The sequence below is a fragment of the Juglans microcarpa x Juglans regia genome, chromosome 2S, assembly GCF_004785595.1.
Source record: "Juglans microcarpa x Juglans regia isolate MS1-56 chromosome 2S, Jm3101_v1.0, whole genome shotgun sequence".
In the NCBI taxonomy this organism is placed as follows: domain Eukaryota; kingdom Viridiplantae; phylum Streptophyta; class Magnoliopsida; order Fagales; family Juglandaceae; genus Juglans; species Juglans microcarpa x Juglans regia.
The window spans coordinates 33,935,442-33,956,944 of record NC_054597.1 but is presented as its reverse complement, the minus strand read 5'-3'; the positions used below and the strand labels follow the sequence as shown (position 1 = coordinate 33,956,944).

Below are 21,503 nucleotides of genomic sequence, written 5' to 3'. Positions count from 1 at the left end.
GCCCAACCTTATTTCTGTCCAACCCTACAGTTGGAAGGCCCAAAGGCTGTGAGCTCGTAAACTTCCCTTTCGGCCCAACCTTCCTCCAAATAGAACCCACATTTTTATTACTCTAGTGGGCCAAACCCTTCACGCTGGGCTGATGAGAATTCAATAACAAGCCCGACCCCTCATTCTCCATCTCCTTGTGAATGCCTTTATCCTTATTACACCCGACCATTACCCTCAACTCCCCAAGTTCCTTCTGCAAATACCATATTTGGCTCTGCAAGATGTCCATCACCCAGCGCACATCCCTCTCCATCTCCTTGCCACCATCTGCAAAACGTACACCTAGTGGAGCTCGAGGCATGCGTCTGTCAGAGTTCCAGTCCCCTTCTCGCTACCCATACACTGCAAGTGCCTCCTTGTACGACTATGCCATCGCCACCTTCAACCTCACCTGAGTACCGACAGTAGGAGCACCCTTTGCTCTCCTCACCTGCAACATCTCCCCCATCACCTCCTTCAACCTTTTCCACCCTCTCCCCCTCTCCCCTTCCAGAATGATGATGAAGTTTTTCCTTCCCCCCTCCTTATATTTTGCCACCCTCAAAAAATAACCTCGGCTATTGGAGCATCTCTGTGCAAGATAACTGCAATAACCCTCTCTGATGGAGATGTAAAACTCCTTCTCCCCACTGAAGCAGACCTCCAACGCCTTGACCATCCATTGCATAGTTCTATGTTCCACCAGTAGTTCCTGCTTCCTGCTCCACCCCCTTTTTATTATATGAAATAACCCACCTTCATTGCTAAGAATGAATAATTTCGATTCAATCCTCACCTCTTTAGAGAATCCCATCATAACCAACTCAAACTTGCACTAGCAAGATCATCAGTTTCAACGAGAAAAATTATCACAATGTGTACAGGAATGAGAATTAATTTCGTGCATCTGAAAGTGAAGCATATCTTTTCTCCAAACACAAGAGAGAGAAAGTTTTCCAATATCGCTTTAAGCTATCTAGTCTCTACTCTCATGAATTCTCTTTTGGAGTTGGCTAAAGTACGTATATAGTTTTTTGCCTGATATGAGAAGAAGTTTAAATTTAGTACTGATCCTATGTGTAGCAATGTCTCTTATACATTATTGTTGACATAGTAACTTTGTTCTTATCAAATTTTCACCCTAACTTTCTGCTTATTGATTGTTGTGTTTCGTTCTTGCTGAAACGTTTACATGTGGTCGACGATTTTGGGCAGTGCATTCCAAAATAGTTGGGGTTGCAACTAATTTTTGCTCTTCTTTTCCACCACTCATTGAATAGAATTTTGATGGATGTATGTTTATGCATCGTTATTTTAGATTCAAACCGTTAAAATGGATCCTGAATGACTATCTATATGTTCAAATTTTATAATTATTTGTAGCTTGTCTTGATGTGTGCATGTTCAGGGTGACATCTAAATTATTTCAATTTTAAAGCCAAGTTTTGTAGAAAGTATTGATTCTATTGCAGGGGAATAGAGTATTTGCTTGTTTTCTGCACTTATTTTCTGCTTAATTATTTACAGTATGGTCTGCCAATAAAAAATATATATTTACAGTATGATCTAATTTTATATGTAGGTAGAGAGAATGGAGGTTCACGCAAATGAGGGTGAGGTAACACAAACTCGTGGTGGGGTTTACTGGTTGATCTTGTCTGCTGGATGTAATTTGTTGTCCTTGAAAACTTCATTTCTAATTGCAATCATTTTTAGGTTGATCTTGTTCCACGTCATTTAGCAAGAAGAGTTGCAGGGTGTAACAGTAAAGTACCATAGCAGAAACTTCAAACTTAACAACCCTCCACTGACATAAACATCTAAAATGGAATACTAATTTGCATCAAGCCTTTATGGAAGTGCTTTTATTGTTGAGTTTTCATGCATTCAAAGTTGTTAAAGAAACACTACAAAGACTCGTAATCCAATGGATATCAACTACAACAACACTGTCTGCAAAATTTGCCCATTCTTATTCCAATTTGTATTAAGTTTGTCTTCAATGGTTTGATATAGGTGTCAAAATGTGTTATTGGTTTGTGAATTTGTTGTTGGGTAAAGCAATGTAATTTGCACCGAAATGGAGGACCCCTTTTATCCATCAGTTTCTGTTTCTCATGGGTTTGAGAGCTGTAAATGGAGGACCATGGAATGCCTATTTAAACATGCCTATGGGCATGGTGTTTCTTTTTTCTTTCAGCTTCTTTCTTCTTCTTTTTTTTTTCTTTGGATCTGCTTGTATTTATGTGGTGATTGTCATCTTCTTTGTTTATCCGTAATTTATTTTGCTTTTTGGTGTACTCATGTTGTTTCTACCTTAACCAGCAAATGCTAGCCAAGGCTTTGGCACCTGGATTTTGAGTCAAACTTGTTGTTACTTGATGTTAGTGCTTTTCTCTAAAGGTAACATTTATAGCTTCCAAGAATGTTGTAAGAATGTTACTTTTTTCCGTGGAGTTGTAAGAAGTTGCATAACTCTAATTGAGAGTATTACTACAGGCACATTGCAGTCTTGCAGCGGCAAAGTAGTGCTATGAATATTAAATCAAGGTACTTTTTATTTTATTCTCCAATTTCACTCTCTTGTTTGGGTGTTTTTTTTTTTTATGTAGTAGTTCTTAATTATTGTTTGATATAAATGCTAAATTGCAATTAGCTTGAGCTTTGTGTGGCCATCTAGAAATTTCATAGTGAATATAATTTGGATGTGTATTATATTTTTCATGTATTCTGTTTTGTGCATTTTTTTTATTTTCTTAAAAAGTATTTTCGGCGAGTACAATTCTCCACAAATAAATTTATTTTGTCGCATAAACTCAAATAGTCTTTTTCAGCGATTCAATTAGGCCGTTGGGATAGACCTCCTAATTACCGGCCATTTTTAGAGTATTTGTGACGACTATAATTCGCCGCAAAAGTTTTTCTGGTGATTTAATAGGCAAACCAAATTGGTATTTGCATCATTTTATTTGGAATTTGTGGTGAAAAAAATCACCAGAAAAGATAAACTTTTAGCTGTTATTTTTGGCTTTCGTTAGAGTAGATCAGAAGTGGAGGGATAATACTGTCGAACATACAGCGATGTATAAATCGTTGAGAAAAGTCAATAGCGGCGATTTATAGGACTTGAAAAGTGATGAGTAACTAATTATAAATATGTGATGAGTAACCTGCCAGTTATCCACACCATGCACCATATATGTCATGCACCAATTTGGTTTTTCGTCGTGCAAATTTTGTGGTTGATTTGTCTTAGCCATTCCATGATTACATTGGTGTTTAATTTTTCTTTTTTTCTTTTTTTTTCATGGCTTTTATTATCTTAATTTCTTTTACTTAGGATTGGATATATACTTGTATATATAGTCTTTCTCATTGTTTTAGCTAGCTGATTTTGATCTTTGATTTTGGGATTTTTGAAAAATAAAGGAACTAATAAATTAATTTGAGTTACTTATAAAGTCAAACAAGATTCTCAGATATCTGAGTGTTGTATTTTCATTATCTATGAAAACTAATTGCTAGTGATAGGGCAAGGAGGCGGCTGGCCTGCCCAAATTTCATTTGTTGAAGATATACATGCAGCAGTCTCCATTAGAGATCAGAGTGTGATCGGTACGTACTCAAAAAACCAAAAATGAAAATATCATTTTTCTTTATTGTCTTGGCACAACATTCAACAACAATTTTTTTTTTTTTTTGATAAACAGAACAATTTCATTTCAATAACATGAAGCAACCTTACATAACAGCATGATCAAACCACATGGCCTGATCAGCAAACTCAGGGATAGCACCCCACCACATCTGAACATTCAATATATTCCATACGTACCTAGCTAAACAATGAGCCACTCCATTACCTTCCCGATGTACATGCTGAACTATTACTTCCTGGAAAAGGCACATTAGACTCTTTACCTCCATACTCAAATTACCATTAAAAGATAATGACTCCTGGGCAACTTTTAATTATTGCACAATCAACAAACAGTTAGACTCAACAATTAATTTTGAGATGCCTAATGGAAGGCACATTTGTAGTCCCTGAAATATAGCAAGTAACTCAATGGTAGATGGTTCATTCACTGTAGATTCAACGACAGTTGCTGCCATCACCACCTTGCCCTTGCTATCACGTAGAACCATTCCAATTCCAGCCTTGTTGTACTCTGGAAAGACCGTCCCGTCAACTTTGAGTTTCAGAAAATTAGAAGGAGGTGATATCCACCTGCACAGGTTCTTCCCATCTGCATCATTTGAAACCTTTAAAACTGAAAAGGATTTGTACAATTAGAGAGCCTTTAATTAGCTAAACTTGCTAATTAAGAAAAATTAGAAGCACTAATATTAATCCCAGCTTTAAATCCAATTATAACGATTTGTTTGGAACGATCTCACTGATCTCTCTTTACTCTCATTAATTAGCTAGGAATATTACTTGCCTAGATAAAAATTGGATTTTTATTCCCATTTTATGAAATGAAGTAAATGGACTTTCATGGCTTTCATGAATATGACATAACACAAGTTTATATACCCGTTCTTCTTTGCTATAAGACAAGCTATAAATATATATATATATATATATATATATTAAACATTAATAAAAATCAAAGAGAAAGATCAAAGATGTTTATTAAGAGTGAGAAATCTAGCAACTAGTTAATATATATATATCCATGGTAGTGACCACCTTCCGATATAAATCTTCAAGTCTTGATCTATATATCACAATCAATCAAGAATTAATAGTCATGATATTAATATTTTAATAATATTTTATTCAACTTTCAACTTTATTCTCAACTTTATTCTCAACTCATCTCATCTCATCTCATCTCAACTCACTATCAAAACCTTCCCTTAAGTCTACCATAATAGAGTCATACACGTAAGAAAAGAAGAGCTGTGGTTTGAACGTATGGTATGGGTTTGAATATCATTTTAGTACACGGTATACCAAAATTCAATGCATTATTATACATTGCATTCAATTTTCAAAATGAAAGAAAGAAAGGGGAAGACGTGGGGTAGCCTATTTGCTTTACATGTTGATTTTCAAATTGCCAGTACTCCTAAATGTGCATGATGTGGGGTACGAAGATTGATGGTTCCTGCCTATTTGTTGGCTTTCAAAGTCTTTTTCCTCACCGTGAGTGGCAATTTTCTACCACAGATGCTACCAAGAAAGTCTAGCAATAAGTTGATATGCAGGGTAGAGCCCACCGATTATAAATTCACGTACCTAATTAAATCCTCAAGTCTTCTATATATCACACTCAATCAAGAATAGTCGTGATATATATATTTAAGTCAACCATAATAGAGTCATCTACGTAAGAAAAGAGTTAAAGCGATGGTTTGAACGTATGGTATGGGTTTGAATATGATCTTTTTAATAAGAGTAATTTTATATATAACTGTAAAGTGCGTAAATGTCGCATAATCACTTTAAAAAAAAGTGAAGTCAATTATTAAAAAATTAATTATTTTCATGTAGGTCTCATATTTTATTCACTTTTTTTCAAAGCGATTACGCAACAGTTATACAATTTACAATGTAAATTTCTTTTCTCGAGAAAGAAAGTGAAAATGCGGGGTAGTCAATTTGTTTTACACATTGATTTTGAGACTGCCTTTGAACGTATTATGTACATGATGTGGCCCTGTGGGGATACAAAAAATTTCTCAAAATCACCTCTTAATAGCCTAATCATTTTCCTTTTTTTTTAATCTCGCAAGAATAAAAAAAATTAGAAAAAAATTGCTTTATATATATATATATATATATATATATATATATATATATAAAGTGATCTTTTTCCTCATCGTGAGTGGCACGCGTTTCTACCACATAAATTTTGTAGATCAGAATTTTAACATTGACATTCTTTAAAGAGGTTTTATTTCTTTTCAATGTCCTAAGATATGCTAACCTTATTAATTAGATATGATGTTTTTCACTTGTTAAATTTAAGTTACTTAACTATATTATATGCAGGTGTCGGACAATATATATATTAGAATAAAATGTGTGGACGTAGTTAGCAGTGTTTAGAGTTATTCTTTGGTGAAAGTTTTCAAAATCATGATGGTGAATGCAATCATTTCAGTTAGCAAGTAGCTAGATGTGGATGATGCTAAACTGAATTTCCAAATCGATCTTATCCTCATGATCGATGCTAAACTTCATCAAAATTTAATCCAAGAATATGAGGTATTGTGTATGAATTGGGGCAAAATATCGGGAGAAAACAGAGGATCAAAGAAGTAAAGGAAAATAAGTTTTTGTGTATATTTCTCTTTAAAGAAAAATGAATGTATTGATTTGAAATTTGAAAAAGTTGTATTGATTTTTGTGTTTTATTTTGAAGTTTATAAAATTTATATTGATTTGTATTTCGATAATGATTAAGTAATGATTAGATGAAAAAATTAAAAATTTTAATCTTTTATATTAGAGTGATGAGTCCCAAGAAAATTATGAAAGATTTTGATCATTCTTCATCTCATCTCATTATCAAATGCACCTCTGTCATAATATAGTGATATATACACTTTAACAGATGCCATCCTATGACTGAAAAAATTTTCCAAGAATATTTATTTGTGGCGATTTTCAGGTTTTTCCCTACGATTTAGTGTCGCCACAAAAACCCCTTTTTTTTTGTAGTGAATAAAAATCAAAGAGAAATAGAGACGTTTGTTATTAAGAGCGAGAAGTCTACTTAAAAATCTTTAAGTCTTCTATATATCACACTCAATCAAGAATTATTAGTCTTGATATAATTTGAGTCTACCATAATATATAGTCATACACGTAAGAAAAGAAGAGAGATGGTTTGATCGTATGGTATGTGTTTGAATATCTTTTTAGTACACGGTATACCAAAATTGAATGCATTACACGTTGCATTCAATTTTCAAAGTGAAAGAAAGAAATGGATTGAACTAATTTGCTTTACATGTTGATTTTCAAATTGCCACTCCTAAATGTGCATGATGTAGGGTACCAAGACTGATGGTTCTTGCCTACTAATTCGTTGTCTTCCAAAGTCTTTTTCCTCACCGTGAGTGGCAATTTTCTACCACAGATGCTATCAAGAAAGTCTAGCAATAAGTTGATATGCAGGGTAGAGCCTACCGATTATAAATTCACGCACCTAATTAAATCTTCAAGTCTTCTATATATCACACTCAATCAAGAATAGTTGTGATATATATATTTAAGTCAACCATAATAGAGTCATTTACGTAAGAAAAGAGTTAAAGCTATGGTTTGAACGTATCGTATGGGGTTTGAATATGATTTTTTTAATAAGAGTAATTTTATATACAACTGTGAAGTGTATAAGCACCGCATAATCGCTTTAGAAAAGAATGAAGTCTATTATTAAAAAATTAATTATTTTCATGTGAGTTTTATATTTTATTTATTTTTTTTCAAAGAGATTACGCGACAGTTGTACAATTCACAATTATAAATATTTTTTTTTCAAAAAAGAAAGAGAAAAACACTGGGTAGCTAATTTACTTTACACATTGATTTTGAGACTGCCTCTGAATGTATTATGTACATGATGTGGCCCTGTGGGGATACAAAAAAATTCTCAAAATCACCTCTTAATAGCCTAATCATTTTCCTTTTTTTTTTAATCTCGCAAGAATAAAAAAAATTAGAAATAAAAATTGCTTTTCAAGCAAAGAAGTTTGAGTTAAGGGGCTCTCAATTATTTTAAAAAACATTGCAGTTGAGAAAAACAGAGCCATACAATATTTTGGTAGCTTGCAAGTCTATTTGTCTTCTTCTGTCATTATTTTGGTGGCCATTAATTGTCAGTTAAACATCCATCGATCGCGTGTCTATTTATCCAATTTTGAATAAATAACAAAATAAAAATAAAAAACTAATTTGAATGCATTACATGTTGATTTTCAAGTGGGTGAAACAAAAAGATGTGTCTATTTATCCAATTTTGCAAGTTCCATCATTAATGGTGCTTATACATGCAAATAAAATTATATGTGATCATATATATGGCAACGTATTTAATTGAGCGTATAATATATCTTGATAATTACGCTTTATTAGTTGTGTATATGTGATCATATGGCTCCCTCTAAAACTGATGATTCTTCTACATGGTAATCTAGCTAGCTAGGACAATTAGCAGGATGAGAGGACATGATTTTAAGGTGACATGCAAGGCAATTGATATTGTTGGAGATCTCTTTATATGCATTTATAGGCTAATTAATTTGGTACCATTATTTATGGTGAGTTTTTTGCATTATATCAATCTCTCAGTTTTCTTTGTTGTCTTGGCATATTAACAATATTCCACGACAGTTAGAGAGCCTTTAGCCAAACTTGCTAAGAAAAATTAGAAGCACCAATATTCCAATTAGCATAACAAATTCCGTCAAATAGTATAAGTTGAAAATTGAATTAGTAAAAGAAAGAATAGTAATTTTACATACAATGATGAAGTGCGTAAATGCCGCGTAATCGCTTTGAAAAATAGTGGGATCTATTATTAAAAAAATTAATTGTTTTCATGTACGTCTCATATTTTATTTACTTTTTTTAAAGCGATTATATGGCGATTGCATAATATCTTTTCTCAAAAAAGAAATGGGAAAATGCAGGATAGCCAATTTGCTTTACACATTGATTTTCAGACTACCTCTGAATGTATTATATATGTACATGCAAATGTGGCCCTGTGGGGTACGGAGGCTAAATAATATGGTTCTCGCCTCTCTGTGATCTCCAAAATATCCCTCCTTATTAGAGCTTCTCCATTCGTTGGGCAATCCCTGCTAGCTTTACACTTTCTTTTTATTATATATAAATTTAATTTAAACCGTTCTTTTATAAATACTATAGATCATAACCTAAAAAACTTAATCCCCAACTAATGTGTCAAAGCCGACTTTTTGAGTACTAATGTGTATTATATATGTACATGCCATTAATCTGTTTCTATGACACAGAAATTTTCAAGTAGTTTCCTCTTCTTTCTTTCCTAATGATTTTCACAATCAAAGGAGGAAGGACGACCATTTGTATTTCATTATTATTGCATCTATTGACAATTTAGCCGACCACTTTAGCAGCATGTCGGGTACTCATCATTTTCCACAATAATTGAAAGGATCATGACGTACGTACTCATCATTCACGTAGATCTCGGGTGAAGCTGGAGGATTCCTCTTGATCTTCTTCTTCTTGCATTAATTGGGTCTATAAAGGCATTTTAAAAAGTTATGGACACCTATTCGTATCATGAGTTCATACTCAATTCCAAGATTAAAAAAAAAAAAAAAAAAAAATTCGGCGGTTTATAATGTTTATGAGAAAATTTATAATGCTTTACACTTCCAATTTATTTATAAGAAAATTTAGTCCCAATCTTTCTTTTCAGTCAAATATATAATGTTTCCTTGACTTCCGGTTTGCATAATTATTTTTTCGACGGTACTTCAACCCCCATAGATCAGGCGTAGTAGCCTGAGAGAGTTTTCTGATTAGGCCATTTGGTTTTTTTTATACATTGTTTTTTATATTTTTAAAACTCATTTGGATTTCCCTCTCCCTCTCTGTGCCGTGCATCTCCACTGTCAATTGGCCCACTGTCGCGGCAATCTTCTCCTCCATGAAAAGGGCTAATTTTATCAACACAATCTAGGGCGTCATGTATATAAGCTAAAGCTCAGGACTGATTTAGCTCTACCGATAGAATGCTGAGATCATTTCAGAGCAAGTCTCAATATTCAATATAACTTGAAGTAAGCAGATAACCAGACTTACGCGTATCGTGCATAAATAGAAGTAGACAATAGCCATTTATTTGGTCAAAAGAATAAATCCATGATTTGTGCTTAAGAATAGTTGATAAAACCTAATCAAAACATCCCGTGTACTTGGGCTATGCCTCCTTTTCCTATGAATACAAAATCTTGACTACCTATATATATATTTATATATATATATATATATATAACCGATAAAAACATCCCCAAGTTCTCCCTGGATTTTAAATCCTACCTCTTGCATTTATACTATCTTGAATCTTCAACCATCCAGAATATCATCTCCTAGCATTCTTTTTTTTACATGTCTCCTAGCATTCTATCTTCAACCTTACCATCAGTGGCAAACATTCCTCTGCAATTAGAGATCGAAGCAATAAACCCGACTCAAAAGTTTCCTAGCATGAGTTTGTCACATAACAGGACTCTTCCTGCTACCCTCTAAGTAATAGTTGATAGAGTAAGTTAAGGCCAGAAAATCAGCCAAGACAACCAAGTTTGGAGTCATCTCTGATGCACCAAAACTTGGGGTTTCATGCTCCACTTGGGACAGAGGAGCACCTGACTAAGGAGGTGAAGAAAAACAGAAAGGCATACACTTTAAATAAGAAGGAAAGCTTGCACTATCTTGAGCTGACACTCAGATATAAAGTGTTTTCAGCAGAATCAACACAGTGGAACAGATGAAAATTAAACATATAAAGAGTTTTGAAGAGAGAGGCCTTAAAATCCATCACTACTCTCAACAAGAAACTACACAAATGAGAGCTTACCATCTTGTTGAACTTCTCTATAGTGGCTAGTGGTATTGTTCCAAGTCCAATAAATAACCGTATGGAACCCATTCACAAATTTTTACAAACAAGTAGAGTGCAGATTTCTCATTTACTCATTTGTGACTTATGTAAAGCATTTGTGACTCGGCCAAAAGAAAGAGAATGAAAAAAACTTGACCACATGTAAAGGAACAATTTAAATGTATTCTACTTGTATTTGACACGATGTTCTTCTGGTTTCAACCTACACATACAAGTTTTTCGACAAATTAAAGAGTTTTTCACCGACAAGATGTATACCAACAAGTTAGTCCCTGAATGTATACCAACTTTTTCACCAACATATTAAAGACTTTTGATTGTAGCCATTCATCGACAAAGTCATAGCATGCAGTTGCCATGGCAGTTTCACTTCAACTGGATTTCGAATTCTCACAGAGAGAGAAAGATTTGAGAGAGCGTGAGTTCCTCCTGGATCTTGATGCTTTGGAGGGCAAGCGTGATGGGGCGATGGGGTTTTTCTTTCTGTGATCTGAGGAAGGGAGGGATTTTTCTCTCTCCAGGAAGAAGGGGACCGAAACTTAATGAAACACTGCCGTTTCATTTAGGCCTGCAAGAGCAGTCCACAATAAGAATTACTCTTATTTTAAAAAGCATTGCAGTTGAAAAAAAACAGAGCCATTCAATATTTTGGTAGCTTGCATGTCTATTTGTCTTCTTCTGTCATTATTTTGGTGGCCATTAATTCTCACTTAAACATCCATCGCGTGGAATGCCAAGAATTTTAATAAATAACAATAAAAATTAGAGCCATACACTATATATATATATTTCGCTTTTTCATAGATATATTTACAACAAGGATTGCAATCTCATCCAACATCGCAATTAATTGTCACCATTGATATTTATTTAATTTCCACATTATATATTTTTCTACAATAATTGAGAGATCATGGTAGTCGTCATTCACGTGCATCTTGTCTTCTTGTATTGGGTCGGTCTATAAAGTTAAGCCCCTCGCTCCCTCTTTCCTCATCTGTCTAAACATATATTGTGCAAGACATTTTTAAAAAAGTTATGGACATCTATTCCTATCATCACTTCATATTCATGCGCCTGCTTTTCCCTTTGATCGCATGCCTCCTTCTCTGCTTACTCCCTCTCTCTTTGTCTTATAATCAGCTTCCACTTTGCCATCAAGAAGAGAGGGTAGCTCTGATGCAATTCAAGGATAGTTTTATCATAAAAAACTACCCTTTATATGGATACTATCCTAAGGTTGCTTCATGGAGAATAGATGGAAACAATACCAATTGTTGTGCTTGGGATGGGGTTGAATGCAACCAAGACACGGGTCATGTCATCGCCCTCAACCTTAGTATGAGTTGTCTCTTTGGTTCTATCACCTCCAACAGTAGTCTCTTCCGCCTTCTTCATCTTCAAAACCTTACTCTTTCTTATAATGACTTCAATCACTCCCAAATCCCATCTGAGATTGGTAATCTTTCAAGCCTAACACATCTAGACCTCGTCTACTCCTACTTTTCAGGACAAATCCCCTCTGAAATTCAATACCTATCCAAGTTGTCTTATCTTTGGTTGTCTTCTTCTTTTGATGGTTATAATGATTTATATACCAAATTAAGTCTGACAAGTTTATTGCAAAATTTAACAAACCTTCAAGTGCTTGGGTTTCTTGATATCAACATATCTTCCACTGTACCTGAAAGCCTGGCAAATTTATCTTCTTTACAGAGTCTATATCTGGTTAACTGCGGATTGTATGGGCAATTTCCAACCAGAATATTTCACCTACCACACCTACAGGAGCTATATGTTTCGGCCAAGGAAGATCTCACAGGTCATTTGCCCGAATTTCACACAAACTCTCCTCTCGAGTATTTAATACTTGACGGCACAAATTTCTCTGGTAATCATCTACCTGCGTCAATTGGAAACCTTAATTCCTTAACTACCTTGTCAATTAGGAATTGTAATTTTTCAGGAACCATCCCAAATTCGTTCAGTAACCTTACCCAACTCACTTACCTAGACCTTTCACAAAACTCATTCAACGATTTTTCGTGGCTCACCAGAGCTAGTTCAAACGACATTCTTCCACAATTTGAATATTTAGGATTGGCTCATCTCAAGTACTTAACCAAGTTCCCAGATATATTACGAAACCAAAGTAAATTGGAAGAACTACATCTAGAAGGCAGCAATCTCCAAGGCTTGATACCCAAATGGATGCATAATGTAAGTAAAGAATCTCTTCAATGGCTCTACCTTTCAAACAACTTTCTCACTGGCTTTGAAAATTCTCCGGCAATTATCCCATCGCCAATTCTAGAATATTTTTCCCTTGATAATAACATGATGCATGGATCGCTTCCAATTCCACCACCATCCCTAAGGTTTTATTCCGTCAGTAATAATTCATTCACCGGAAAGATTTCACCATTTATTTGCAATATGAGTTCATCTTGGCTGCTTGATTTGTCCTATAACAATTTGAGTGGCATGATTCATCCATGTATAGGCAACTTGAGTCAAACTTTGTTAGTGCTACGACTACAAAGTAACAACTTTGGCCGCACCATCCCAAAAACATGGGCAAAAGGATGCTGCTTAAATATGATTGACTTAAGTCAAAACCAGTTACAGGGTCGTTTGTCAAGATCTTTGGCCAACTGTACTGAGCTTGAGTATCTTCGTGTTAGCGACAATCAAATCAATGATACCTCTCCCTTTTGGTTGGGAACTCTTCAATACTTGAAGATTCTTGATCTCCATTCTAATGGCTTCCACGGTGCAATAAGGAGTCTGGAAACAAATTACATATTCTCCAGTTTGTGTATCATTGACCTCTCTCACAACCATTTGTCTGGGAATCTATCTGCGGGATACTTCGCACAATGGGATGCCATGAAGTCCGTTGGTGCAATGAATTTACAATACATGGGTGGCATGGTCTACTATTCAATTATAATAACGATAAAAGGTGTGGAGTTGGAGTATAAGAAGATCCAAGATGGCCTCATAGTCATAGATTTCTCATGCAACAAATTTGAAGGAGATATTCCTGAAATATTGGGGAATCTAGAAGGACTTCGTGTGCTGAACCTTTCCAATAATGCTTTCACTGGTCATATCCCATCATCATTTGCGAACTTGACACAACTAGAATCATTAGACCTTTCTCAAAACAAGTTGTTTGGAAAGATACCTCCTGAATTAGTCCAGCTCAATTTCCTTTCAAACTTTACTGTGTCACATAATTGCCTCACTGGACCTATACCACAGGGGCAACAGTTTGGAACATTTCCAAATACTTCATTCGAAGATAATCGAGGATTGTGTGGAAGGCCATTGTCCAAGATCTGTGGAGATTCTGACATTTCAACACCTCCACCTTCAACCTTTGAAGAGAATCGGAGTCCAAAATTGTTCTTTGAATTTGGTTGGAAAGTAGTTGTGTTGGGATATGGATGTGGATTCGTATTTGGAGTTGTTATCGGGCACATTGTGACAACCAGAAAGCAAGATTGGCTCATCAAGATTTTTGGCAAGAAGCAACGCCAAACTCGAATAAGCCGGGTGAATCTTCAGGTGAATCGTAGGAAGTAGTAAATAAAACATAGTCATGTAATATGTTTTCAAAAAGATACAAATGTATCATTTATGCTTTCTAGCATTATTGTTATCTTATTGGATGGAATTGGCAGTCAATCTACACAAAGCTCAACATTTTTGCATATTTGCTTTATCCAAAAGTTCATGTTCTCCAAGTAGAAGTTTTTCTATTATCAGATAATCTGGAAAGATAAGTTAAGGATGCTAAACCTTCAATTACATGAAAGGAAATTACTCAATGCCTTTTAGTTATTGTATTGGCAATGTATTGCTATCTATTGGAGTATTCATTAGTAAATTAAGATTCCGCAAGGGTAGTATTGTTCATTTTAGGCTAGCAATAGTGTCTAATTTTTAAGAGTCATCCAAAGAGAAAGAGCTAATTTTTAATAGGGTCTAATTTAATTTGAACCGTTCTTTTATAAATATTATAGATCATTATAACCTAAAAAACTTAATCCCCAACTAATGTGTCAAAGCCGACTTTTTGAGTCCTATGCCATTAATTTGTGGGATTTGAAAGTGATATTTTTCCTCACCGAGAGTGGCACGTTTCTACCACATAGATGCTATCAAGAAATTTCCAAGTAGTTTCCTCTTCTTTCCTAATGATTTTCACAATCAAAGGAGGAAGGACAACCATTTGATAGGCAAATTGTATTTCATTATTATTGCATCTTAGGTCTCTGGGACACGACTGGTATAATTTCTTTGATGCCTATAATCGTGCATTTAGCTTCATCATTTATCTGCTGTGTTTTTTTTCTTGTGTCTTGAATTGATCCTTGAGTTTGCACATATAGATTTGTTTTTACTATTAAATAGGTTTGGCAAACTGGGAAAGTTTGTTAATTTTTCATCTGAAATTCCCTGAAAATCTTTGTATTAGCCTTCTCATTTATAGTGGCATTCATCTTTTGATTGTTATGTTGACTAACTAAATTCTGTAATTAATGTGGTTTATAATGCACAAGTAGATCTCCGTGATGATGATAAGCACTATTTGGCTGATCACCCTGGATTGATGCCTGCGACAACTGCACAGGTGTGCTTTTTTCCCCATTAGTTGCTCTCTACACCTTGATGGTAATGTTTGGTTCCATTCATGGTAATGGTTTTCATATAATCAGGGTGTGGAACTCTCTAAACTGATTGGTGCTACATATTAAGATGTAAGTAGTGCTTAAGTGCATTTTTGGCTTCAAATAAAAAATGTGGCATGCTCATTCAATTGTAATCACTTCTATTGACTAAAGATACAAATGGAATTGACTAAAATCCCCACAGAGTTGTAAGTTGTGTAATTCTATAAACTTTATTTGGAGATGCAGCTTTTAGAACATAGAAATTCTTAAAACTTGGTTCTTCTTTTTTTTTTTTTGTTGACATGTGATGGCAAAGTTGAATTGAAGAAACAGAGTTTGTGTTCTTTACAATTGACCAATAAAACAGATAAATATGTGGCATTCAAGGTAGTTTCCTTCTGAATTTTCATCACTTTGTTTATTTTATCTGGTTTATCTATGATATACCATCAAGTCATTATGTTTAATTTACTTCCTGCTATTGATTAGGTTAAAACAACCAACCCAAAAAATATCGTGTTTGTCCCAATGTTGGTGTCCTTTTGCCTCGAACCGCACGCAATGTTACCGGTAAATACTTAATTGTAACTTTAGTTAGTGGTTCTTTATGCCATTTTTTTAAATACTTACTTGTAACTTATTCTTATAGCTAGGTTCTAAGAGTTATAAATTATCTCTATCCATCTAATTTTGTTGGCATGTATTCTGGAAGTTACAATGCAAGCTCCAAAAGAGGCACCCCCTGATTTGCAATGGAAGGACAAATTTCTACTTCAAAGTGTTGTTGCACTGGATGGTGCAACCGCAAAAGACATTACCCAGGAAATGGTGTGAAGGCTTCCTCGCTCCCTTTCTTTATGGATGTTCTGTGTTTGGACCCAGATGAAGTGTGCTGGTTTTTTAGCTTAACAAAGAGGATGGTAAGGTTGTGGAAGAGTTTAAGTTAAGGGTCATTTACATTCCTGCAAATCCCCCATCACCTGTCCCTGAAGAATCTTAAGAAGGTTCTCCTCCCAGATCATCAGTGCTTGAGAATGGGTATCAAAATCGGTTATTGTTTGATGCTGTAAGTGTTTTCGGTCTGCCTTATTGAAATTTATTCCTTTTGTTTCCCTTTACATTTTTTTCAAAAATGTTCCAAAAGTTTTGATGGAGACACTGACAGCCAATTTGGTCTTCTTTTGGTTTGGTATATTTTTATATGTTGTAAACTTAGGTATCAAGATCAGTTAACGCTTCAGTTTATATTTTCCTTTCTCCATGGTTGGTTGTCGCTTAAATGGTATTGCCAATATAGATATAACCATTTGTTGATAGCTATCATTCTCCAGGGCAGACATGTTGTCTGCTTGATACTTTCTCGAGGTTCATTGTAGAATGTCCTTAGATGTTGAGACAAAGTGGCAAGAAGCTAGCATTATAAAGGTAGTAAATGGTGGTTCGTACTAGGTGTCCTTATATTAATAAGACATTTATGTCTTCTAATTTCATCTGAGTCATAGGGTTTTGACAACCTCATGAAAATTGTGAGTGGGGCACTTCATTTGAAGGGAAAATTGTGATGATTGCTGATTGTGACTACCATTTTGTGAGAATCTATAAACTTAATTGAAATGGGTGGAAACAGAGAGGCCAACTTAAGCTCTCCTTCATCTTCATTTGATTTAAATAATACTGTCTATGAGAGGTTACAGATTTACAAGAATAAATATGGAAATATACAAAGATGGAAGGAAGACTTTTTTGCATGATACAAGGAAAAGAGGAAATCAAGGAAGCAGATCACGCTGGTTCTGGAGGTGATCGTGCTGCTGCTACAGAGTTGGAAAGTGGAGGAGCTCGGGTACAAGCGTGGGATTTCCAGTTGGTCTAACACATTTAACATTGTATTTGTGCCTGGTCCAGCATAAACAGAAATTTTGCTTTTGAACTTAGGACCTAGCAGGTGGGTGTTGGAACCTTCAACCAAACAGATATTGATTTGGTGACATTTTAGTAAAAGAGTTTTTATTGTGGTTAGGAGCTATTCTAGGAAACTATACTTCTTCAATCAGCCTCTTTTTGTCTTAATTGTGCTGGGAAAAGCATCTCCTGTGAAATATTGAAGGCGGTAGCCCGGTCTGTCTCTCTGGGTGTCATCCACTTCATTGGATTTTTTTAGCTAAGTGAAGATCCTATTTCACTTAGCTAAAAATAAGCATTTTATATGATAAATCTTTAGTTATAGCTGCAGATTTAAGAGCTTTTAACATTAGAAGCAAGTGAAAACAGAGGGAATCAATGCTTGCTGCAGTAAGCATTTTATACCTTTTATATCTACTTTTTATACTTCAGCCTTGCTAATTTCCTTTAGTTTTCATCATCATCACTTTATTTGTTAGCCATGATAGAACAAGTGACATTAGAAGCTTATAGTTTCAACAAATGGCAGTGGGAAACGTCAAAGGAAAACATATAACTCAGCTGCATACTTGTCACATGCATACCTTCATTTCAGATTGATCTTATATGATCTTTACTTGTCCTCTATTCTTGTCACTTGTCACTTGTAGAACTATGATTTAGGCCACCATGAGAAGTGGAATAAGTCACCATACGCCACCTCACGGTCCCCTATTTTAGTAATCCGAATGGTGTTCATTTCATGCCATCTCTCTGGTGAGTAGCTTAATTTGTTCTTAAATTATTTGCTTTGCAATATTTTTGCCTAAGGTCTCTCCCCAAATCAAATGGGAATTAAGCCTTAGCTTTTATGATTTGTTTCTTTCTTCATCACCCCACGGACAAGAAACAACACTTTTGTTTGAAAACCATTAATTATTGGAATAATAATATCATGGGTGAATGTGAATCTTAAATTAATAATTAGAGTTGATCTTAGGGTATAGATTTGAAGACAGATAAACAAAGTGTGTCCATCCTACATTTATTAAGCATTTGATTAATGCTACTTCAGAGTCATACACAAACAAACTGGGTAACTCTTTAGGGCTGAGCACCACAGTCCCCTATTTTAGAGGATAATAAATTTAGCAGTCTGATTTTTGTCACATGATGCAATTCATACTTCACTGAAGCAACTGTTTCTTTTGATGCAGAGGTTGTTTTGATGTTTGTGAGGATGATGTTATTGTGAGTAGTCCAAGAGCTGTGGATCAAGAAAATGGAAGAAATGAGGGTGAGAGTTCAGGACAGAGCTGTATTTTACCACTGCGTGTAATTTCTGAGCATAAAAAAGTTATGAGCAGTTCAGTACTAGCAGAGAATGCTCTATCTCCTTCGATTTTGTTGGTGACGAGGACAGGTGAGCCACTTTTACTAATGAACTGAACTGCTCATAACGACTTGGCTCCAAATTAAATCTCCAGATAGCTTCATTCGCATTCACGTATTAGACAGCTCAACCTGATCCTGCTCAGATGAACAATTCCTACGGTATCCTCTACACTTAACACATTTCAGAGGGCTGATAACGACTTGAAAAGATAGCACAAACATTTGCCTCAGCAACAGTAGCCTTATCCAATACAACAAATCAATTGACAGCAATCAAAGTAAAGAAATCCTGACATATATCTCCCTTAATACTAACTGTGCATTTACAATATTTCAAACTCAATCATGTATATGGTAAAAATCCTCCAGCAAGCTATATGGATAAAGCTGCAATAGATAATTTATCCAAGAACTCAGGAAAAAATAAACCATTGAGCCAATCATCTTTATATTCCATAAAAGCACCATCAGTAAGCATACCAACTTAAGTTCATGACGTTTTAATTCTTTTTCGTTTTAAACGCCTTTTGGTTCTACTCGAAAAGATATAAAGATGTAAAATTTTCATATTAAGAAAAAAATTATAAAAATGCAACCAGTCAAGTGTTTTTAACAAAAAGGGACTGATATCTTCCACCAACATCAATGACTTTTATCAATCCCAGGTAATTATTCTTGGTATACACCAGTCAACAAAAAAATGCTGATATTATAAACAGGCTATCTCTTTTATCACAAGTTCCATATAACAACATCATGAGCTATGAACTGAAGTAATAAACACTAGTTATCTGAAAGTAACATATACCATCACTGGATCTTTTGCTCCTGTCCAGTAATATTTGGTGTATTCTGTTGGTGGTTGCCATTTCAATTTCAACCATGACGAAACAACTGCCTTCCATCACAGAACTGGAGTATGCTGGAACTCTTGTGAATGCAGCTACCTTAATGCTCAAAATGTATCCCTGCAAAAACAAATTATAAGTCAACTGTGAAGACTTAGGTAATGAATATGAAGAGCCCTACAAACCAGACTTATCATTGTCCTAGTCGAAGATACTCACTCACTCTTATGAAAACCATTACCTAGTGATGCATGCCATCTTCCCAGATCGAGAAAGATTTTGTCTAAAGGCCATCTAAACTGACAACATAAATGATAGATATTATTCAGACATGAGTATGCACATATTCGGTTCCATTTTGCAAAAGATAAGATGCAAAAGAGAGTAACTCACCTGGAAGTTATCATGGACCATCACTGCAGCAATAGACTAGCCCAAACCTTTTGAAATAAGATGCTAAATCAGTAGGAGGATATCAATGGCCATCTTCTTTTGCTTATTAAATTGACAAAAAGAAAGCTACATCTTCTACCCAACATAAACATGAACTCACTCTGTATACCAAAATTGGACCTCCATATATGACTAAAAACAACATTAAATGATTACAAAGTTAAGAACCGTATACAATAAGGTTCAAATTTGGTTGAGGCAAAATGCACTAGTTTTTGAAAAGAAGTTATTTGGTCCTGATGTGATTTTCACGCTGGCAAAAGGAAGCTTAGAAGAGTTCCAACAAGCTCAGGTCCATCCAACAAGTGTGGTTGAGGGCAATGCAGTAGTGAGAAGGGAAGCCAGATGGAAGGCACCAAGGGAGAGCTTTGTCAAAGCCAAATGGGATGCATGGTCAGTTGATAGAAGATATTAAAAGGGCTCTTTACAGTAGACCAGATTGGATGGCACAACATACATATAGGGAAAGTAACAAAGTTGCTGATTTTTCGTGCAAAGTTTTCTTTTACTGTAAAGGAGGAAAGAGTTTGGATAGAAAGTGGTTCAGTAGAAATGCACAGTGTTGTATTACAGGATAAACTCTGTATTGGTTGATTCATAAATGGAAAGTTTGGGTTTGTTTTTAACAAAAAAAAAAAAATTAAAGCCATGATACCAAAACTTGAGACTGCAAAGCAAAACAGAATAGCCAAAAATCCCATATATAGGCCATCTAAACTAACAAAGTAAATGGGTGTTTGCGACACTAGAAGATATTAATTGAAGACCGATGGGTCTTGCCTACTAATTTGTTGGCTTTCAAAGTCTTTTTCCTCACCGTGAGTGGCAATTTTCACCACAGATGCTTTACAGAAATTCCCAAGTAATATCACGATCCTCTTCTTTTGTAATGATTTTCACAGTACTCAAAGGAGGAACAACGGCCATTAATTTGATGGGCAAATTTGTATTTCATTATTATTGTTAATTTGTACTCTGTTTATATATATATATATATATATATATATATATAAAGATTACAAAGTACATCACCATTTCATTTTAATCCTACTATGATGAGATAGTATTTCTAATCAACTTTTATTATTTATTTTTTAAAATAAACCGTTTTTTTATAAATATTATAACCTAAAAAGCCGACTTTTTTAGTCCTATGCCATTAATTTATTGGATGTCAAAGTGATCTTTTTCCTCGCTGACGTGAGTGGCAGGATTTTACCACATATATAGATGCTATCAATAAATTTGCATGTAGTTTCCTCTTCTTTGCTAATGATTTTCACAATCAAAGGAGGAAGGATGACCATTTGTATTTCATTATTATTGCATCTATTGACAATTTAGCCGACCACTTTAGCAGCATGTCGGGTACTCATCATTTTTCACAATAATTGAAAGGATCATGGCGTACGTACTCATCATTCACGTAGATCTCGGGTGAAGCTGGAGGATTCCTCTTGATCTTCTTCTTCTTGCATTAATTGGGTCTATAAAGTTAAGCCCTTCACTCTTTCTTATTGCATTAAGTGAAGATCCTATTTCACTTAGCTAAAAATAAGCATATTATATGATAAATC

At 34.8% G+C, this 21,503-nt stretch overlaps 2 protein-coding genes and 3 long non-coding RNA genes across 10 annotated transcripts in view; 3 read left to right on the top strand and 2 right to left on the bottom strand.

The window, feature by feature from the left end:
* The window catches only part of LOC121253214 (receptor-like protein 32), a 33,638-nt gene extending 18,329 nt beyond the window's left edge, over nucleotides 1-15,309 (top strand). Inside the window, exons 3-4 of the mRNA XM_041153170.1 lie at nucleotides 8,208-8,310; nucleotides 15,242-15,309. Coding sequence (XP_041009104.1) covers nucleotides 8,208-8,222 — 15 coding nt within the window. The 3' untranslated portion in view covers nucleotides 8,223-8,310; nucleotides 15,242-15,309. The remainder of the gene's footprint in view (nucleotides 1-8,207; nucleotides 8,311-15,241) is intronic.
* LOC121253215 (putative receptor like protein 25) overlaps nucleotides 1-21,503 on the top strand; it is a 51,503-nt gene that overhangs the window by 17,185 nt on the left and 12,815 nt on the right. Inside the window, exons 1-3 of one of the 6 annotated variants that reach the window (XM_041153176.1) lie at nucleotides 11,617-12,489; nucleotides 12,634-12,887; nucleotides 18,448-18,628. The exons of 1 other annotated variant lie outside the window; for it this stretch is intronic. In XM_041153176.1, coding sequence (XP_041009110.1) covers nucleotides 11,706-12,489; nucleotides 12,634-12,887; nucleotides 18,448-18,459 — 1,050 coding nt within the window. In that variant the 5' untranslated portion in view covers nucleotides 11,617-11,705 and the 3' untranslated portion in view covers nucleotides 18,460-18,628. 4 more of the 6 variants (XM_041153175.1, XM_041153178.1, XM_041153173.1 and 1 more) reach the window with 4 other exon arrangements.
* On the bottom strand, nucleotides 5,113-20,958 carry LOC121251718. The gene is made up of 3 exons (XR_005938099.1): nucleotides 20,763-20,958; nucleotides 12,602-12,604; nucleotides 5,113-5,147 (listed from the first exon to the last, which is right to left on the bottom strand). It is a non-coding gene; the product is annotated as an uncharacterized LOC121251718 (long non-coding RNA).
* On the top strand, nucleotides 16,086-16,931 carry LOC121253219. Its single transcript, XR_005938378.1, has 3 exons — nucleotides 16,086-16,177; nucleotides 16,254-16,415; nucleotides 16,681-16,931. It is a non-coding gene; the product is annotated as an uncharacterized LOC121253219 (long non-coding RNA).
* Nucleotides 19,339-20,107, bottom strand: LOC121251716. The gene is made up of 3 exons (XR_005938097.1): nucleotides 19,867-20,107; nucleotides 19,693-19,772; nucleotides 19,339-19,593 (listed from the first exon to the last, which is right to left on the bottom strand). It is a non-coding gene; the product is annotated as an uncharacterized LOC121251716 (long non-coding RNA).